The sequence below is a fragment of the Sinocyclocheilus grahami genome, unplaced genomic scaffold (genome assembly GCF_001515645.1).
Source record: "Sinocyclocheilus grahami isolate Dianchi unplaced genomic scaffold, SAMN03320097.WGS_v1.1 scaffold102.1, whole genome shotgun sequence".
Taxonomy (NCBI): domain Eukaryota; kingdom Metazoa; phylum Chordata; class Actinopteri; order Cypriniformes; family Cyprinidae; genus Sinocyclocheilus; species Sinocyclocheilus grahami.
Window position 1 is genome coordinate 8,212 of NW_015505281.1, and position 18,468 is coordinate 26,679.

The following is an 18,468-nucleotide window of genomic DNA, read 5'->3' on the forward strand; positions in this document are numbered from 1 at the left end:
CTGTACATTATTGTTTCTCCTCTATGCCCCGCCTTTCTGAAACACGTCGATTTTTACAAAGCTCATCGGTCTGAAAAGTGAGGTGTGCTCTGATTGGCCAGCTATCCAAGTGCATTGTGATTGGCCGAATACCTCAAGCATGTGACTGAAATGTTACACCCCTACCATGTACCTGTGTCCCTACCACAGATGCCTGTGTCCCGGCGCAACAAGACAAAAACAATAAAACCCATTATAAATTCTTTAAATATAAAAAACATACTTACAGGCTGTGAGTCAGAAGCGCCAGACTGTCCTTGCAAAGTTGGAACTGCCCCACTTTATAGAAACAGACACATTGGCATTGTAGGCTACTTTCACAGGAAACAGTCCTCATCCTCCACAAAATGCGCTGCACACATTTGAATATTTGGTTTGAACTGTTCTGGAACAGTGTTGTAAATACAACTTAACCACTGATTTCTAGTTGTGTCCTCTTTTGGAAGACCAAACAAAGTAGTTTCGCTTTCACAACAAAACACACAGCATCACACACGACGGGCTAGAAAACGGCGCGGCCAGCGGATTCGACAAAGGAGCGGCCGGCGGGCTTGTGGCAACCACATGTGACGACCCCGGGCTGGACTCCGCTTCGTCCACGGTGAAAGCTGATCCGGCGATCCACAGCACAAAGTTGATGTATTTCCTCAGCGACCAGCACAAATCAGCTCCAGGCTTTCAACAAAATTGAAATCGCATCATATAACCCCTTTAACTGATGGACTGCAGTGGTGTGGATTACTTGTGGATTATTGTGATGTTTTTATCAGCTGTTTGGACTCTCATTCCGACGGCACCCATTCACTGCAAAGGATCTATTGCTGAGCAAGTGATGTAATGCTACATTTCTCCAAATCTGTTCCCATGAAGAAACAAACTCGTCTACATCTTGGATGGTTTGAGGGTACATTTTGAGCAAATTAAAAAAAAAAAAAATTTGAGTGAATTTTAACATTCTTTTAACATCATAAAACCAGTTCATTTCAATGACAAAACACTTCAGAAGACGTTCAGAATGTGATTACCTCTTTTGCATACAATAAAAGTGACTAGTGGTGACTGTCAAGTAAGACTTTCAAGGAAAAGCTTCTTTTTTTCAGTTTAATTGTGTGGAAAAGAGCAGCTCATACATTCTTCGCTACATCTCCTTTTGTGTTCCACAGAAGAAAGAAAGTCATACGGATGACGGATAAATGTTCATCAGGCATATACTTGTGTCTGTAGTGTTTCAATCCACACAATGTATTGTGTCTATGTAGTGTTTCAAGCTCTCATTTGAGGTGTTTGAGTGTGTGTGTGTGTGTGTGTGTGTCACTGGGTGTGTTTTGAGGTCAAAACTCTGCTCCCACTTGTTGCTGAAGTTGCGCGTCTCAGTTTCAAGAAGCCCTTTCCTTCACCAGATGCGGAGCACGAGCTCTCCCGATGTCTGACGAAGGCGAGGGGATCCGTGCCTCCTCTTCCTCCCCCTCCCCGCCCTCCTCCTCCTCTTCTCCCGCTCCTGCCGGTCAGACTCGTCTCCCTCAGCCGCCGAGACCCCTGAAGCGGCGGGCATCTGCGCCACTTCCACGCACCGACTCGCGACCCAGAGACGCGTTTCCCAGCGATCCGCTGGACTTGATCGGGCGCTCGCCGGCGCGTCTAGGGCGATGCTGCGCCGCGTCTCCGGTGCGCGACGGTCTCCAGAACCGCGGACAGCGGCGGCGCTCGCCACACAGAGCCGATCATGAGACGTGCAGCCCGGAGGAGTTGATCGAGACCCCGCACAGCTGCGCTCCACCGGACACGTGAGTCCAACCTTCAGATCTTATAACGAGATCACTGTGAAGTGTGAAATGTTTGTCAGGTAGCCCTAAAACTGTGCTTCATGTGGTAACGTAACCTATCATTCCGTTAACTGGTTTATTCAAGTCCAAATTTAGTATGACCGAATCAATATCCAAACTTCCAAAGTCATTTTAAGGATCGAATGAGGTAAAATGGGTCTTTAGTGTAAGGACAGCCTATTTATACTTTTACAGTGAATTTAGATATAGCCTAGATTTATATAGGTTTATTCTGTCATTTGCCCTTCTGTCTTTATTTATTTATTAGGCTATTTTTTATTAGCCTATTAATCATTTAGTTTTTAATTCGAGTTATCCTAATTTAATAATAATAAATTGTTGTCTATTAATTTATAATGTCTCGTTAACGTTATTAATGGATTTAAAAATGATTTAAAGTTACTTTTTGAGGTTTTTGGTCATTAGCAGCTCAGTTTTTATCGTGTGAGTGGCGTTTTGAAGCACAAGGTGTGGCGCGCGTTTTATTTTTAATTTAAGTTTTATTTTTTGACAGTAGTAGGCCTAACTATTATCTGACTGATCATTTTGTTAGAATTAGTGGTCTGATTTTTAAGGTGTTATGACAGAAGTTAGTCATAAAAGAAGTTAGTTGTCCTGGCCAAATTGCCCCCATGGGCCTTGTCAATCATGGCCTCCTAATAATCCCCATCCACTTGATTGGCTCTATGACTTTCTCTCCTCTCCACCTGTAGCTGGTGTGTGGTGAGCGCACTGGCGCCGTTGTCCTGTGGCTGCCGTCGCATCATCCAAGTGGATGCTGCACACTGGTGGTGGTTGAGGAGAGACCCCCCCCACATGATATAGTGAGTTTGGGAGAACAATGGCAGACTGAATATTTTTTTATTCTGCTAAAAATAGTGAACAAATATAAATAAATTAATGAATAAATAATAATTAAAAGTAGAAATTAATAATAATATAAATTACAAGATTTATTATTTTATATAGTAAAATATAAATAATATACATTATTATTATTATTAGTAGTAGTAGTAGTAGTAGTAGTAGTATATCAGAAGTAAATAACATAGGAAGGCTAAAAATGAAAGTATTTTCCTCACTTTTGTTTATTCAGACACAGAGAGTGTTACAAAATGTCTTAAAATACGGTTCATAACACTCACACTATTTTATGTGAAACTTAGCCAGGAGAAGGTCATGCAGTTTTCTTTTATAAATGCTCACTCATTTATGATAATTGCTCCGCCCCACATTTCAGACTGGCTTGAATAAGCCACGCCCAACTACAAACCCATTCTGATATTTTACAAGTTACAATACTAATATTTGTCTGAAATTCTTCACTTTCATGATCAAAAGCTAATGTTTCAAATCCTTACGTTTTTTTTTTTCATGTTATACACTGTAAAAAATGACCTTGAATTTAACATTAAAAGACTGTAAAAATGCTACAGTAAAATCCTGTTAAATGGTTAACGGTAAATTCCCCTACTATATACAGTGAAAAACTGTATTGGACATTACATGTATTGGACATTAATTTTACGGTAGTATTTATTTTACAAGTTACAATACTAATATTTGTCTGAAATTCTTCACTTTCACGATCAAAAGCTAATGTTTCAAATCCTTACGTTTTTTTTTCATGTTACAGTTCTTTAATTAATCTCAGCCTTTGATTTGATAATCCCACTAAGCTATATCGCATACCACAGCTGCCAAATTTTTACCGTAAATTTTACGGATTATTTTTTACAGTGTACAGTTCTTTAATTAATCTCAGCCTTTGATTTGATAATCCCACTAAGCTATATCGCATTTGTTTCTTAAAATTTTACATTTGATATAATTAATTATTAGCTTTTCATTAGCTTACAAACCCCCGTTTGGGAAACCCTGGCATAATGCATCGCATCATATCTGTGTAGAAAGACCTACTGTACACTTAAAAATAAAGGTTCTTCACAGCGATGCCATAGAAGAACCATTTTTGGTTCCACAAAGAACCATTCAGTCAAAGGTTCTTTAAAGAACCATCTCTTTCTTACCTTTTTATAATCTGAAGAACTTTCTTTCGCCACAAAGAACCTTTTGTAAAACAGAAAGGTTCTTTCTGGAACCATTTAGACAAAAAGGTTCTTCTATGGCATCGTGAAGCACCTTTATTTTTGTGTATCTAGAGACCAGAATATCATATAGACTTGGAGTTGGGCTCTGGAGTCAGTAAATCACCACCTAGCAACCACCCAGAACACCCTAGCAACAAAGTGACACAAGGTGATTTTTTTTTGACATTGGTTTATAGAATGAATCAAGTATTGCACGGACAACATAAAAGTTAAACAATGCTTACATTTTCCTCAGAAAAAGTAAAAATCTAGTTATTTATGCAACTTCGTTTTTGTTGATAGAGCTGGTGCCACAGATATCGGTCACATTTAATCAGACACAGACTTTATGCAAACACATGCAGTTTGCGCACCTGTAAGGGTGTGTGTGAGAGTGACAGACGTATCTGGAGGATCTTGATGGCCTCACACACACACTGTGCGCAGCAGGGCTCTCTCTCTCTCTCCTTCATGTCCCTCAGGGAAGTCGCACTGTTTGAATGGCTTCCATTTTCAGCCGCTCTTGTGTGTGTTTGAAGTGTCAGAGCGCTGTGTCATCTTCTTTCCGCTCTCTTTATCACGTCACACTTTTATTGGTCTCTGAGGAGCAGAGTATCTGGTGACCGCTGGCCCACCTGACTGACTGAACATCACTGCAAAACTACTCACTTTTACTTTTTCTCAAGAAATTGTGGGTGGTTGCCAAGCTGTTGCTAGAGTATTGCTAGTTAGTTTCCAGGGCGTTGCTAAGAGATTATTGTTTGAGTGTTGGGACATTCTTAGGTGGTTGCTAGTGTGTTGCTAGGGCATTCTTAAGTGGTTGTTGGGATGTTGCTAGGGCATTCCTAAGTGATTGTTAGGGTGTTACTAGGGTGCTGCTGGGACACTCTTATGTGGTTGTTATGGCATTCTCAGGTGGTTGCTAAGGTGTTGCTAGGGCATTCTTAAGTGGTTTTTATAATGTTGCTAGGGCAGGGGTAGGCAAGTTCGGTCCTAGAGAGCCGCAGTCCAGCAGAGTTCAGCTCCAACCCTAATCAAACACACATGAACAAGCTAATCAATGTCTTCAGGATTACTAAGCCTATAGGCAGGTGAGTTTTGTTTTCAGGGTTGGAGCTGAACTTTGCAGGACTGCGGCTCTCTAGGACCGAACTTGCCTACCCCTGTGCTAGGGCATTCTTAAGTGGTTGTTAGGGGGTTGCTAGGGCATTCTTAGGTGGTGGTTAGGGTGTTGCTAGGGTATTCTTAAGTGGTGGTTAGGGTGTTGCTAAGGTATTCTTAGGTGATTGCTAGGGAATTCTCAGGTAGTTGCTAGGGTGTCCAGAGTGGATCCCAGGACGTTGCTAGGGCAATCCTAAGTGATTGCTAGGGTGTTCGGGGTGGTTACTAGGGCATTGCTGGGACACTCGTAGGTTGCGAGGGCATTCTTAAGTGGTTGTTAGAGTGTTGCTAGGGCATTCTTAAGTGGTTGTTAGGGTGTTGCTAGGGCATTCTTAGGTGGTGGTTAGAGTGTTGCTAGGGCATTCTTAAGTGGTGGTTAAGGTGTTGCAAGGGCATTCTTAAGTGGTTGTTAGGATGTTGCTAGGGCATTCCTAAGTGATTGCTAGGGTGTTCAGGGTGGTTACTAGGGTGCTGCTGGGACACTCTTATGTGGTGGTTAGGGCATTCTCAGGTGGTTGCTAAGGTGTTGCTAAGGCATTCTTAAGTGGTTGTTAGAGTGTTGCTAGGGCATTCTTAAATGGTGGTTAAGGTGTTGCTAAGGCATTCTTAGGTGGTTGCTAGGGTGTTGCTAGGGCATTCTCAGGTTGTTGCTAGCGTGTCCAAAGTGGATCCCAGGACGTTGCTAGGGCATTCCTAAGTGATTGCTAGGGTGTTCGGAGGGGGAGGGGGGGGGGGTTACTAGGGCGTTGCAGGGACACTCTTAGGTGGTTGTTAGAGTATTGCTAGGGCATTCTTAAGTGGTTATTTGACTTGCTAGGGCCTTCTTAAGTGGTTGTTAGGGTGTTGCTAGGGCATTCCTAAGTGATTGCTAGGGTGTTCAGGGCAGTTGCTAGGGGATTGCTAGGACACTCTTAGGTGGTTGTTTGGGTGTTTCTAGGACATTCCTAAGTGATTGCTAGGGTGTTCAGGGCGGCTACTAGGGCGTTGCTGGGACACACTTTGGTGGTTGTTAGAGTGTTGCTAGGGCATTCTTATGTGATATTAGGGTGTTCAGGATGGTTGCCAGAATGTTGCAAGGCAATTCCTACTGTAAGTGGTTGCTAGAGTATTCAGGGTGGTTGCAAGGACGTTATTCTTAAATGGTTGCTAAGGTGGTCGGAGTGGTTGCTTGGTGTGTTCTTCCTCTCTGGTCTTCAGTAGTCCTGCATCCTCATGTCTCTGTGATCTTCTGGTCTGTAAATGTGTCTTAGGTCTTTCAATGTTAGTCTGTAGGATCACCTGTTTTCTGCTCCAGCAGGTGAAAATTGTGGGTCTGATCACTTAGTGAAGCACCAGCACACTCTCCTCAACATCACATGATGCACACACTGGACTTTCATACTTAGTGTTAGAGGTCTGATCAAATCATAAACATAAATATGAGCAACAGCAATCGTTATGCTTGACTTAACAAACACCACTAATTAAACAACATATGCTGCATTGGTGGGTCTAGCCGGAAAACTTTGGATTCTCTCTCTGGGTTTGTGTGTGTGTAAAAGCTGAGAGTGTTTTTGTTTTATAGCAGATTGTGACTCTCGTGATTTGCTGCAGTATGAAATATCTCGCTCACAGAGAGTTTGACAGCATTTGGAAATTAAATGTTCAAAGCAGCACAGCATTCACCAGATGACATAATGATCTGCTCACTGCACATGTATGTTTCATGTGTGCGTGAGTGCATCTATGTTTTTATGCTGTATAACCAGTTTGTGAGTGTAAAACTAGTTGCTTCTGAGTACATTTTCTCCTGAAACATATGTGTGCAATTTTAGACAAGACTGTGATCAAGAGGGCTAAAATTGATATGATTTTACAAACAAATTTGCATCCTACAATCATGTCATTTTTGAAGTGTGATATATTCACCCTCTTGTGCTTTATGATGGAAAATCAGACTATCACACAGACTCTTATCTGGAAATGACAAAAATTGAAATGTGTGTGTTGAAATTGTGGCAATTTCTTAGCTTTTTCTCCTACTGTTGAACATCACGTGTCTGTCTGTGTGAGATCCATTGAAAGCGCTGCAGCCCCGAGCTGATCTCTGATGTCATTGATTATTGGGCCAATCAGAGGTCAGACAGTCTCATGTGGCGTGAAAGGCCAATTTAGCAACTTCTAAAAGGAGAGCTGTGATTGGCTATTTTAGACCGTCAGTCTATTGACAAACAGTTATGGACTGAATCTTGTGCTGTGCAGTGAGCAGAACAGATTAGACTAGTTGAATTAAACACACTCATTTAAGCTATTTTGAAGCAACCTTTTACAGCTAGTTTGTGACGTTTTCTTCATGTTGTTAAAATCAATGTTATTTTTGTATCATTATGAACATGGTATTTATTAATATTTTGAGGTTTTAGTAATTGCTTTAAATATTATTGTTATTATTATTATTGTCTATATAGTATTTTTTTCATTTTATTTCAGTTTTAGTTTTAGTAATTTTAGTACTTCAACTTAAACTAAATGAGATGTTGTTAAAATCAATGTTATTTTTGTATCATTATGAACATGGTATTTATTAATATTTTGAGGTTTTAGTAATTGCTTTAAATATTATTGTTATTATTATTATTATTATTGTCTATATAGTATTTTTTTTGTTTTATTTCAGTTTTAGTTTTAGTAATTTTAGTACTTCAACTTAAACTAAATGAAAATTTGAAATTTTACCTTAGCAATGAACTGAAATATTATTTATGCTCTGTTTTACTTCTGTTAAAGAGATAGTTCACCCCAAAATTAAACTTCTGTCTTTAATTACTCACACTCATGTCGTTGCAAACCCGTAAGACCTTCGTTCATCTTCGGAACACAAATTAAGATATTTTTGATGAAATCGGAGAGCTTTCTGTCCCTCCCATAGACTGCAACGCAACTGACAGGCCCAGAAAGGTATTAAAGACATCGTTAAAATAGTCCATGTTATGAAGCTAAGAGAATACTTTTTGTTCACAAAAAAAAACAAAAAATAACTTTATTCAACAATTTTTGTTTTTGTTTTCTCTCAGGTCAGAGGTCATGCATCGCAGGCACACCACCCTGCGAGAGAAGGGCCGTCGGCAGGCCATCCGAGGCCCTGCCTACATGTTCAACGAACGCGGCACCAGCCTCACAGCGGAGGAGGAGCGTTTCCTTGATGCAGCAGAGTACGGTAACATTCCTGTCGTCCGCAAAATGCTGGATGAGTCCAAAACGCTTAACTTCAACTGCGTGGACTACATGGGGCAAAACACGCTGCAGTTAGCAGTCGGCAACGAGCACCTGGAGGTCACAGAGCTCTTGCTAAAGAAGGACGGGATGGCACGCATTGGCGACGCACTTCTTTTGGCGATCAGCAAAGGTTACGTGCGAATCGTGGAGGCCATTTTGGCTCATCCGGCATTCGCAGGCGGTCTGAGACTGACTTTGAGCCCGCTGGAGCAGGAACTGAGGGATGACGACTTTTATGCTTACGACGAGGATGGGACGCGGTTTTCGCATGACGTGACGCCGGTGATTCTGGCCGCACACTGTCAGGAGTACGAGATCGTACACATCCTGCTGATGAAGGGCGCCAGGATCGAGCGGCCACATGACTACTTCTGCAAGTGCTGCGAGTGCACAGAGAAACAGAGACGCGACTCGTTCAGTCACTCCAGATCACGCATGAATGCGTACAAAGGGCTCGCTAGCGCCGCCTACCTGTCACTGTCCAGTGAAGATCCCGTACTGACCGCACTAGAGCTCAGCAACGAACTCGCACGACTTGCCAACATAGAGACAGAGTTTAAGGTAAGAAACAAACAAAAATGTATCATATATTGAAGTAAAAATTTTGCATTTTTTTAACAATACACATTGACCGGGACGCTGAAATATTTTACATTTTGTAACAATAGAAGCAGTCAAGCAGTTAATATTTGTTATATAGTACATATTGCCATACACATATATACTGCATTTATGCAGATACAGTTGGACGTACTTGTATATCTAATTCATATAAAAAGCTGGGTGATAACCAGGGATTGAAATTAACTTTTTCACTCACCAGCCAATTTGGCTACTAAATTTTTAAGTTACCGGCCATTTATAACTTCTACTAGCCAAAACAAAAAAAACAGAAATACACCAACAGTTTGAGGCCGTCTACACTGGGCATGACAAAGCGACTGTACTCAGTACTAGGGGTGTGCGATATTGACAAAAAATTCTCAATATTTTCTGTGATTTTATCGATAAAGGTAATTAGACAATATTTTGCTGAGTGTGTTATTGTGCTGATATCTTAAGGACTACCGTGGACAGCTGACTCATAAAGTTTTTGATATTCTTCATATTCTGTGTGCGGGTCAGTTCACAGCAGTGATAGAAATTAAGCTTTTCCAATCAATTTAAATTGATTTTTAACTTTTATGGGCATTCTTACCTTTATAAAGCATTTTTTTCTAAAAGTGACATCAAATTCTTACATTTAATCAGTCAATTATAATAACAATACATTTAGGCGGGTACTAAACAAATTAAATCAGTATCAATAAAATTAATCTGCAGAAGTTGCATATGAAGTGGCTTTTAGATGTATTTACACGTTAATGCAGCTTAGAGGGACAAGGAATGCTTTAAACTGCAGTTACAAATGCATAAATAATGTTTTGATATTTAAAACATGAAATGCTTAATACTGATATTTGAAATTATTTAAAAAATGAAAAGATATTAAATTGAAATTAAAACCGCCAGTAGGTGGCAGCAAGTCACTGTTAAGTGAGTCATTGACCAAATCATTTACACGGTTGATTCATTCAGAAACAAAACAAAGTCATGTTGCTCAGAGACGCAGAACAGTACCGTGACTGTGTTTGGAATGTTTTTTTTTTATTGGCGAAATAGCACAGAAATAGCATAAAAACAGCCAATATGGTGTCTAAAACGTAAGTCTCTTGATATTAAATTATTGTTTATTGAACTGTTGTATAAAATAAATATCACATTTGTAACCATGCTGATTTTTTAAGAAAACACGGCACTCTTTGTGTGATATTGATTAAGTATATGAATTGATATAAATATATTCATTTTCTGCCTCCTTATCTTGAATTATGTGATCATTCTTAATGCATATTAATAGACTGAATCATGCAGTGAAAGAACCACTCTAAAAGCGCACGCGCACTAAATCCTGTGTTGGTCTAACCCAGGGGTGCCCAAACTCGGTCCTGGAGGGCCGGTGTCCTGCAGAGTTGAGCTTGAACCCCAATTACACACACCTGAACCAGCTAATCAAGCTCTTACTAGGCATATTAGAAACTTCCCAGCAGGTGTGTTAAGGCAAGTTGGAGCTAAACTCTGCAGGACACCGGCCCTCCAGGACCGAGTTTGGGCACCTCTGGTCTAACCAGACTTCATCACGTCGCGTGTGTTTTGTTTAGCTTTTGCAATATACTCAATAATGTCATGATGTCTCACGAGTTCAGTATTTGTGCTAAACCTGCACAGATTTGACCTGCATGAACTTCCCCAAGAAATTAATGCGTGAACATAATTTACGAAAAGTTACCCACCAAATTGGCTAGTGATTTGACAGCGTTACCCACCACAGCTGATTTTTACCCACATTTGGCGGGTTGATGGGTGTTAATTTCAAACCCTGGTGATAACAGTTACATTTTACAACAAATTAATAAAAATCAGGGACACTGCAAAAAATATTTTCTTAAGTAGTATTTTTGTCTTATACAGTATATAAAAATTCTTAAATCAAGATACATTTACTTGAGAATCAAAATGACATAAGATATTATGAAAAATGTATCAGAAAGAAATGAGTTTATGCTTAAAAAAATCTGTAAGTGGGTTTAGAAAAATAAACTTAATTCAAAGGGAAAACATGATTATTTTTCTGACCCCATTGGCAGATATTTTTATTCTTGTTTAAATTTTTTTTATATATTTTAATGTAAAGTAAATGTATCTTGATTTAATTTGATGTGATTTAATTTGATTTTTTTTCTTATTTGTAATTGCTGTTAGTGATTCTGTGCTACTCTTGGAAGCAATAACCTCCACACAGGGTTTCCTGTAATTGTGCATCAGACCTGCACATGGTCGGGAGGAATTTAGCACCAAAGTGGTTTCATTTTAGTGGTTTTCTTGATATATCTGGTGTGAATTGCTCTCTTAAGGTGATATCACAGCATCTCAGCGGGTTTGAGGTCAGGACTCTGATTGCTTCACTCCAGAAGGTCTGTTTTCTTTTGTTAAAGGGCTCATATGATGCTATTTTCAAAGATCATTATTTTGTGTATCGGGTGTGATAGAATATGTTAGCATGCTCAGGAGCGGACTTACCCATTAGGCAAAGATAGGCGACCACCTTGGGCCCCCAAAAGTCAAGGGCCCCCTAAAATGCTTTTCATAGGAGATGCGCATTAAGCGCTGACACGCAAACGGTTGCTGATTACGGTGTTTATTACCACGACAACCGTCCGAGTTGAACGTGCTTTTTGTGTATCCTGCTTTAAGGAGATTAAAATATTATGCATCTGAAGCTGTAATTAAATATTGAGAAACAGTGTGTATTATATGTTTATAATTGTTTTAAATGCCGCTTACTCATTAATGAGAAGGAACCAAGTAGAGGATACATACGCAGTTACTTTTTTGGTTGTTATAATCCTTAGGTGTGTAAATGTATAATTGCCTTTTCATTTTTTTTTCAGTTGTACTTAAATTTGTAGTTAAAATAACTAAAAATACATGTATTTTTAAAGTTTAGAATTAGACAGCCTTTGCACACAGGCTTACGCTGGTAACTCATCAGTGGACTTTCCTCGTTAATATTGGCTATATTTTTTCACACTTTTCTCATTCTATATTTCTGACGTTCCAAAAGCGCCTCCTTCTGGCAGAGAATGAATGCTCATTTTCAATAATCCAGTCTGTAGTTTTTGTTCAGACCAATGCGAAAATCCACCCACATATTAATATAATAATTTATACTTCTGACTCACCCCAGGTTTAAACGCTCAATTGTGAGGTTTATCATTTTATAATTTATTTTGTTTTTGTGAAAACCTGTATCTCAATTGTAAATCAGTTGCTATTTCGTGGTCTACAACATGAAAGAAAGCCATTATAACATGTACATGAAAAATGTAGAAACAATGGACACAACTATGGGGCACCATTGTGCAGCAGCAAGCATCACAACAACAAAGGAACCTCAAGGTTGATCTAGGAAAATGTGTGCAAATGTATAGGGCCCCATTCCTGTATTTTGCCTGGAGCCCCCAATTCACTAAATCCGCCCCTGAGCATGCTTTAATGTTCAAAAAACACATTATTTTTCACATTCGGTACATTATTATAGCTCCTCTATGCCCAGTCTAAAACGCATCAATTTCTACAAAGCCTCTCCTTCTGAATAGTTACATTGGTCAGCTGACCCAGTGCGTTGTGATTGGCCAAACATCTCAAGCGTGTGTTGGAAATGTAATGCCCCTTACCATAACCACAAACATTTGCTTCCAAAGCAATTATAAAGACAGTTAATAATGTTGTCAGTTTTACCATAGCAAGCCTGAGTCAAATAAATCTGAATGCAGATGACCAAACCGATAGATCGGAAACAACGTGCGTTACTCAACACGTCACCGTTTAAACAGTCAATAGCAAATAATAAAACACTTACAGTCTCTGATTCAGAAGCACCAAATTGGCCTATAGCAAAGTTGAAATTGCCCCATTTTTTACAAACAGCCTTTGTGCACTGCTGCTTTGTACTCTCTCAGGTTCAGGAAACTGTCCTCTGTAAAATGAGCTGCACACACTCAAGCATTTGGTTTGCACTGTTCTGGAACAGTGTTGCAAATAAATCTTAACCACTGTTTCTTAATTGTATTCACTTTTTGGAAGGTCAAATAAAGTGATTTTGCTTTCGCATAGAAACACACAGAGTCTCCACAATATGGCGGCAACAGCACTACTGCCTTACCTGAAACCCTGCCTTCATTCTTTACGTATTACGTGCGGCATTATGCAAATATTCCCACATAGTAACGTAAAGGGGGGATTGAATCGAGGTGTTTTCGGCGTGTTTCGTTTAGGTTTTTTTTTGTGGCAGACTTTGAGCTTTGTAACTTTGCAGATCATATACACTCACAAACAGATACATAACACTAAAGAAAAAGGAAAACATGAAAATGCATCATATGACCCCTTTAAAAGTCAATCTGTTGTTGATTTAGTCTGTGTTTTGGGTGTTGTCCTGTTTCTTTTAAGCTTCAGTTGGTGGTCATATAATGTCGACTCTCATTACAATAGTGTGCTGATAAACCTTAAAATTAACTTTCTGTTGAAGATATAGCAAGATGTGCAGGGCCTGAGGCACTACTGTATGTGTGTTTTTCACGACATGTTGTGTGGTGTTTTGAGATTTTTTTTGTTGGAGGCATGCATATTTTGTCACGCATTATTACGTTACGATTAATATAATAATTTATACTTCTGACTCACCCCTGGTTTAAACGCTCAATTGTGAGGTTTATCATTTTATAATTTATTTTGTTTTTGTGAAAACCTGTATCTCAATTGTAAATCAGTTGCTATTTCGTGGTCTACAACATGAAAGAAAGCCATTGTAACATGTACATGAAAAATGTAGAAACAATGGACACAACTATGGGGCATTGCATCTGGTGAATATTCAAAATTAGTGATTGAGTGTTTTTTATAAGGTATGGCAACTCTGACCAACATCTCTAACGCACCTAAATAAGATTTGAATATTGGCTAAATGTAAACGGGTTTACAGTCTTTGGGTGAATTAAGATATTTCAAGGTCACAAAAGAAAATAAAATATTTTAATATCTATAAACATAGCAGCTATAAACATAATATAAGTATCATTTATTATATTTAAAACAATTTTGTTTGTATTTTTAAATTATATTTTTCATATATTACAAATATATTACATAAATATATTACATAAATAAATATATTACATAAATAAATAAATATATATATATATTACATTCTACATATACTATTTTCATTATATACTTTTTTAAAGTATTTTAAGTTGATATTTTTTCATTTTTGAATGTTATTTTAAATCCATTATAATATTTACATTATTTTTGCAAATAGAAAAAGACTTTTTAGACCTTTAAGTTTAAATTGAAATTTGGGAAGAAATATGAAATATATTAAAATATTCCTGCAATCCAAAAAAATCTTAATGAGACTAATTTTCTTCATCCAAAATAATTTTTCTTCCTTTATACTTACTGTAGTTGAACATGTTGACAGGTTTTGTGTACTTTACCTGTTTAGACTCATTGGAGCACATACAATACTTACAGATCTGTGTATAAAGTCATTTGGTGTTAGGTAAGGAAAGACAACAAAAACACTCAATATAAATAATGAGAATATTTCACAAGCACGTCTCATCTTCCCAAACTACATTAGAGCAGCAGCAACACTGAATCTTCAGGCAATACAATCAGCTCTCACTGTATGAGAGCAATGAATAACAGCGTGTGTGTCTGTGAGAAATGGAGCAGGAAACAGTCAGATAATGTACTTTGAGTCTGATATTTGGGCCGATGGCTTTTACTTCATACGGACGTCCTGACCTGGAGAAGATGAGAAGCCAGCAGAAAGAAGATGAGATAGAAACAGAATAGCTCTGTGTGTGTTTTGTATTTGTATGCATATTAAAAGTATCAACTTATCAAATACATTAGGGGAAGTCGCGTCTCTTGCACTCCATGTTTTACATGAACAGCTCCTTAGAAAGTAGTTCCCTATGTAGACAACTGAACTGGATGTGTGTGAGGCGCAGGTGTAAGTGTGTGTTTGTCAGGGCTCAGATGGTGGCGTGTGCGTCCACTACACAACTGTAAATTAAAGTGTTCTTCACACAGGAGTGTGTGTAATTAAGTACAGCCCGTCTCTCTAGGGCTCTCTCTGTGTGTGTGTATTTGAATGTTAATTTGCACATCCAGTGTTTGAGTAAAGAGTCCACACGTTCAGCAGAGCAGCATCTGTTTCCCAGCACACACTGCTCACTAATGAGTGTGAGTCTAATCCATCTGACGGCCGAATCCTGCTGGACTCCTCAGGGATCGGATCCGTCTCTGGCCCGAATCAATCCTCCTCTAGAGCCACCTGACAGCGCGCTTTACACCGCATGTGGTCTATTCATGTAGAAAAGATGTTTAATGTAGTTTTGTCCAGTGTTGGATTCAGTGTTTTTGTAGTTTCATCCTCAGATGGACTGAATATCAATGATGAATATCACATGCAAATTTGGCTATATATAATTTTCAGATCTAAGATTTATCTGTCTTTGTGTTTTTTATATACAGTGGGTACGGAAAGTATTCAGACCCCCTTAAATTTTTCACTCTTTGTTATATTGCAGCCATTTGCTAAAATCATTTAAGTTAATTTTTTTTCCTCATTAATGTACACACAGCACCCCATATTGACAGAAAAACACAGAATTGTTGACATTTTTGCAGATTTATTAAAAAAGAAAAACTGAAATATCACATGGTCCTAAGTATTCAGACCCTTTGCTGTGACACTCATATATTTAACTCAGGGGCTGTCCATTTCTTCTGATCATCCTTGAGATGGTTCTACACCTTCATTTGAGTCCAGCTGTGTTTGATTATACTGATTGGACTTGATTAGGAAAGCCACACACCTGTCTATATAAGACCTTACAGCTCACAGTGCATGTCAGAGCAAATGAGAATCATAAAGTCAAAGGAACTGCCTGAAGAGCTCAGAGACAGAATTGTGGCAAAGCACAGATCTGGCCAAGGTTACAAAAAAAATTCTGCTGCACTTAAGGTTCCTAAGAGCACAGTGGCCTCCATAATCCTTAAATGGAAGACGTTTGGGACGACCAGAACCCTTCCTAGAGCTGGCCGTCCGGCCAAACTGAGCTATCGGGGGAGAAGAGCCTTGGTGAGAGAGGTAAAGAAGAACCCAAAGATCACTGTGGCTGAGCTCCAGAGATGCAGTCAGGAGATGGGAGAAAGTTGTAGAAAGTCAACCACCACTGCAGTTGCATCTTTCCCAAAAAGACTCATGGCTGTATTAGATCAAAAGGGTGCTTCTACTAAATACTGAGCAAAGGGTCTGAATACTTAGGACCATGTGATATTTCAGTTTTTCTTTTTTAATAAATCTGCAAAAATGTCAACAATTCTGTGTTTTTCTGTCAATATGGGGTGCTGTGTGTACATTAATGAGGAAAAAAAAATTAACTTAAATGATTTTAGCAAATGGCTGCAATATAACAAAGAGTGAAAAATTTAAGGGGGTCTGAATACTTTCCGTACCCACTGTACATATAAAGTTATTTACTTACATTATATAATATTATACATTGCATTAATCTTTAGTATTTATTTGTAAATTTCCTGTTTTCATTAAATAAAATTAATTCAAACTAAACAATTACTTAAAATTGCTTAACAATTACTTAAAAATACACACACACACACTCAAACAAACATACATTCATTTAGTTAACTTGATGTACTAAATATTTTAAAAATGATAATTATAAAAAATGACAAAAACACAACAAATCTATTCTTCATATATTTTATCTTAATATATAAGTGAAAGTAATGTGTAATTATAATATATAAAATTGCATTTGTATAATATATAAGTTTGAATGAAATATTCTTCATATATTTTATGCTCATATGTGAACATAATATTATAGATAATATTTTATAATAAAGCATAATCTATCTAATTTAATTAATAATAATAAATAATATATTATTAAAATAATTAAGTATGTTTTAAATATTAATATTTAATAATATTAATATTTAAAAAATATATTAATTCATATAATAATATATTATTTTTATTATCATTATTAATTAAATGTGATATTGTCACGCTACAGTGAATGAACGCACAACGAAGATGAAGATCAAAGCACATAGTCTTTAATAAATCCACAAGAGAGTAGTGATGGGACGATTGATACTGATGCTCCGAAGCAGTTTTCAAAGCACTATTGTATCACACACTGTGCCGATGCTTATATCGAAATGACAATACCATGTGATTGATGACGTTTGAAGCTTCGAACGCCATGCAGTATCGGAAGGTCGGGACAGCTGGTTTGAAAAAAATGACTCTTGTGTTTGACTTTACATTGACTTTGTTGTGTGTGTGTGTGTGTGTGTGTGTGTGTGTGTACACTTATTTGGTATTCAGTAGAATAGTTTAGAATAACCTCAACACCAGACAGAAACTGAATGCACATCACACCTCTATTGCATTTGATCATGTTCTAGCTGGGGTCTCAGAGACCCCGAACAGCTCACCCAAAATATTTTTGCTGCTACTCACGTCAATTATTAATTATAAATCACACACTTGTATATTTTATATTATTGATCAATATGTGACTAATATCCATTGACCGGACCACGCATGACACAGTGCACGCGCTAAACTCAGAGTCAACCTACTCAGAGTTGACTGAACTAACACAATTCAGCTGTTCTGAAACCGAAAACCGTTTCTCATCTCAGAGTAAGTCAACTCAGAGTTCAAATTTTAACTCAGAGTTGGTTGAACCTCCTTATTGAAACGGGCTTCTAATAAACAGGATTAGATTGCATCTTTTTAAGCAGAACTGATACTTAAAATCTGTCAGCCAACACCACTACTTTATTACTTACAAGAGTACCCTACTAATCTAGAGACAATCATTTAAAATAATAATCATTTAAAAATTAAAGATAATATAATAATGTTGTGTAGTCTTTAATACCATAGACACAGCCAGTTTTACTCACTGAAAGATTTATTCGTAATAAAATTATTACTTCATAATTGTATTTGAGTCTTACACACATGCTATACAGATCATGTAGAGTCGTGCATTAATTTGAGTGCTGACAGATATTATGGGAGTGGCTTGACTGTCACGTAACAAATCTGTCAAGTAACAAATCTGTTCAAATATAAAATTTAATGAATTGCTAATTACTACATTGAAATAAAAATGTAAAGCCTGTACAAATATTAGAAATCACTAATATAAATAATTGGGAATCATGTAAAAATTTAAATAAAATAAAAACAGTGCACATTTCATTTATCTATTATAACATTTATGTAGTTTTTTTCGCTTGGCTGTTTCCTTATAAAAGTAAAAAAAATTTGTCAAGTTTTTCGTCAGGTGTCTTTTTAAATTATATGATGTCTTGCCGCCAGCCAATCGCTGCAATGCTGATCGTGGTTTCGAGTATCGATACATAGCCCCTTT

The 18,468-nt window shown here is 37.8% G+C and overlaps 1 protein-coding gene across 1 annotated transcript in view; it reads left to right on the plus strand.

The window, feature by feature from the left end:
- LOC107588361 (short transient receptor potential channel 7-like) overlaps positions 1–18,468 on the plus strand; it is a 58,774-nt gene that overhangs the window by 4,060 nt on the left and 36,246 nt on the right. Inside the window, exons 2-3 of the mRNA XM_016276435.1 lie at positions 1,401–1,823; positions 8,167–8,929. Coding sequence (XP_016131921.1) covers positions 1,401–1,823; positions 8,167–8,929 — 1,186 coding nt within the window. The remainder of the gene's footprint in view (positions 1–1,400; positions 1,824–8,166; positions 8,930–18,468) is intronic.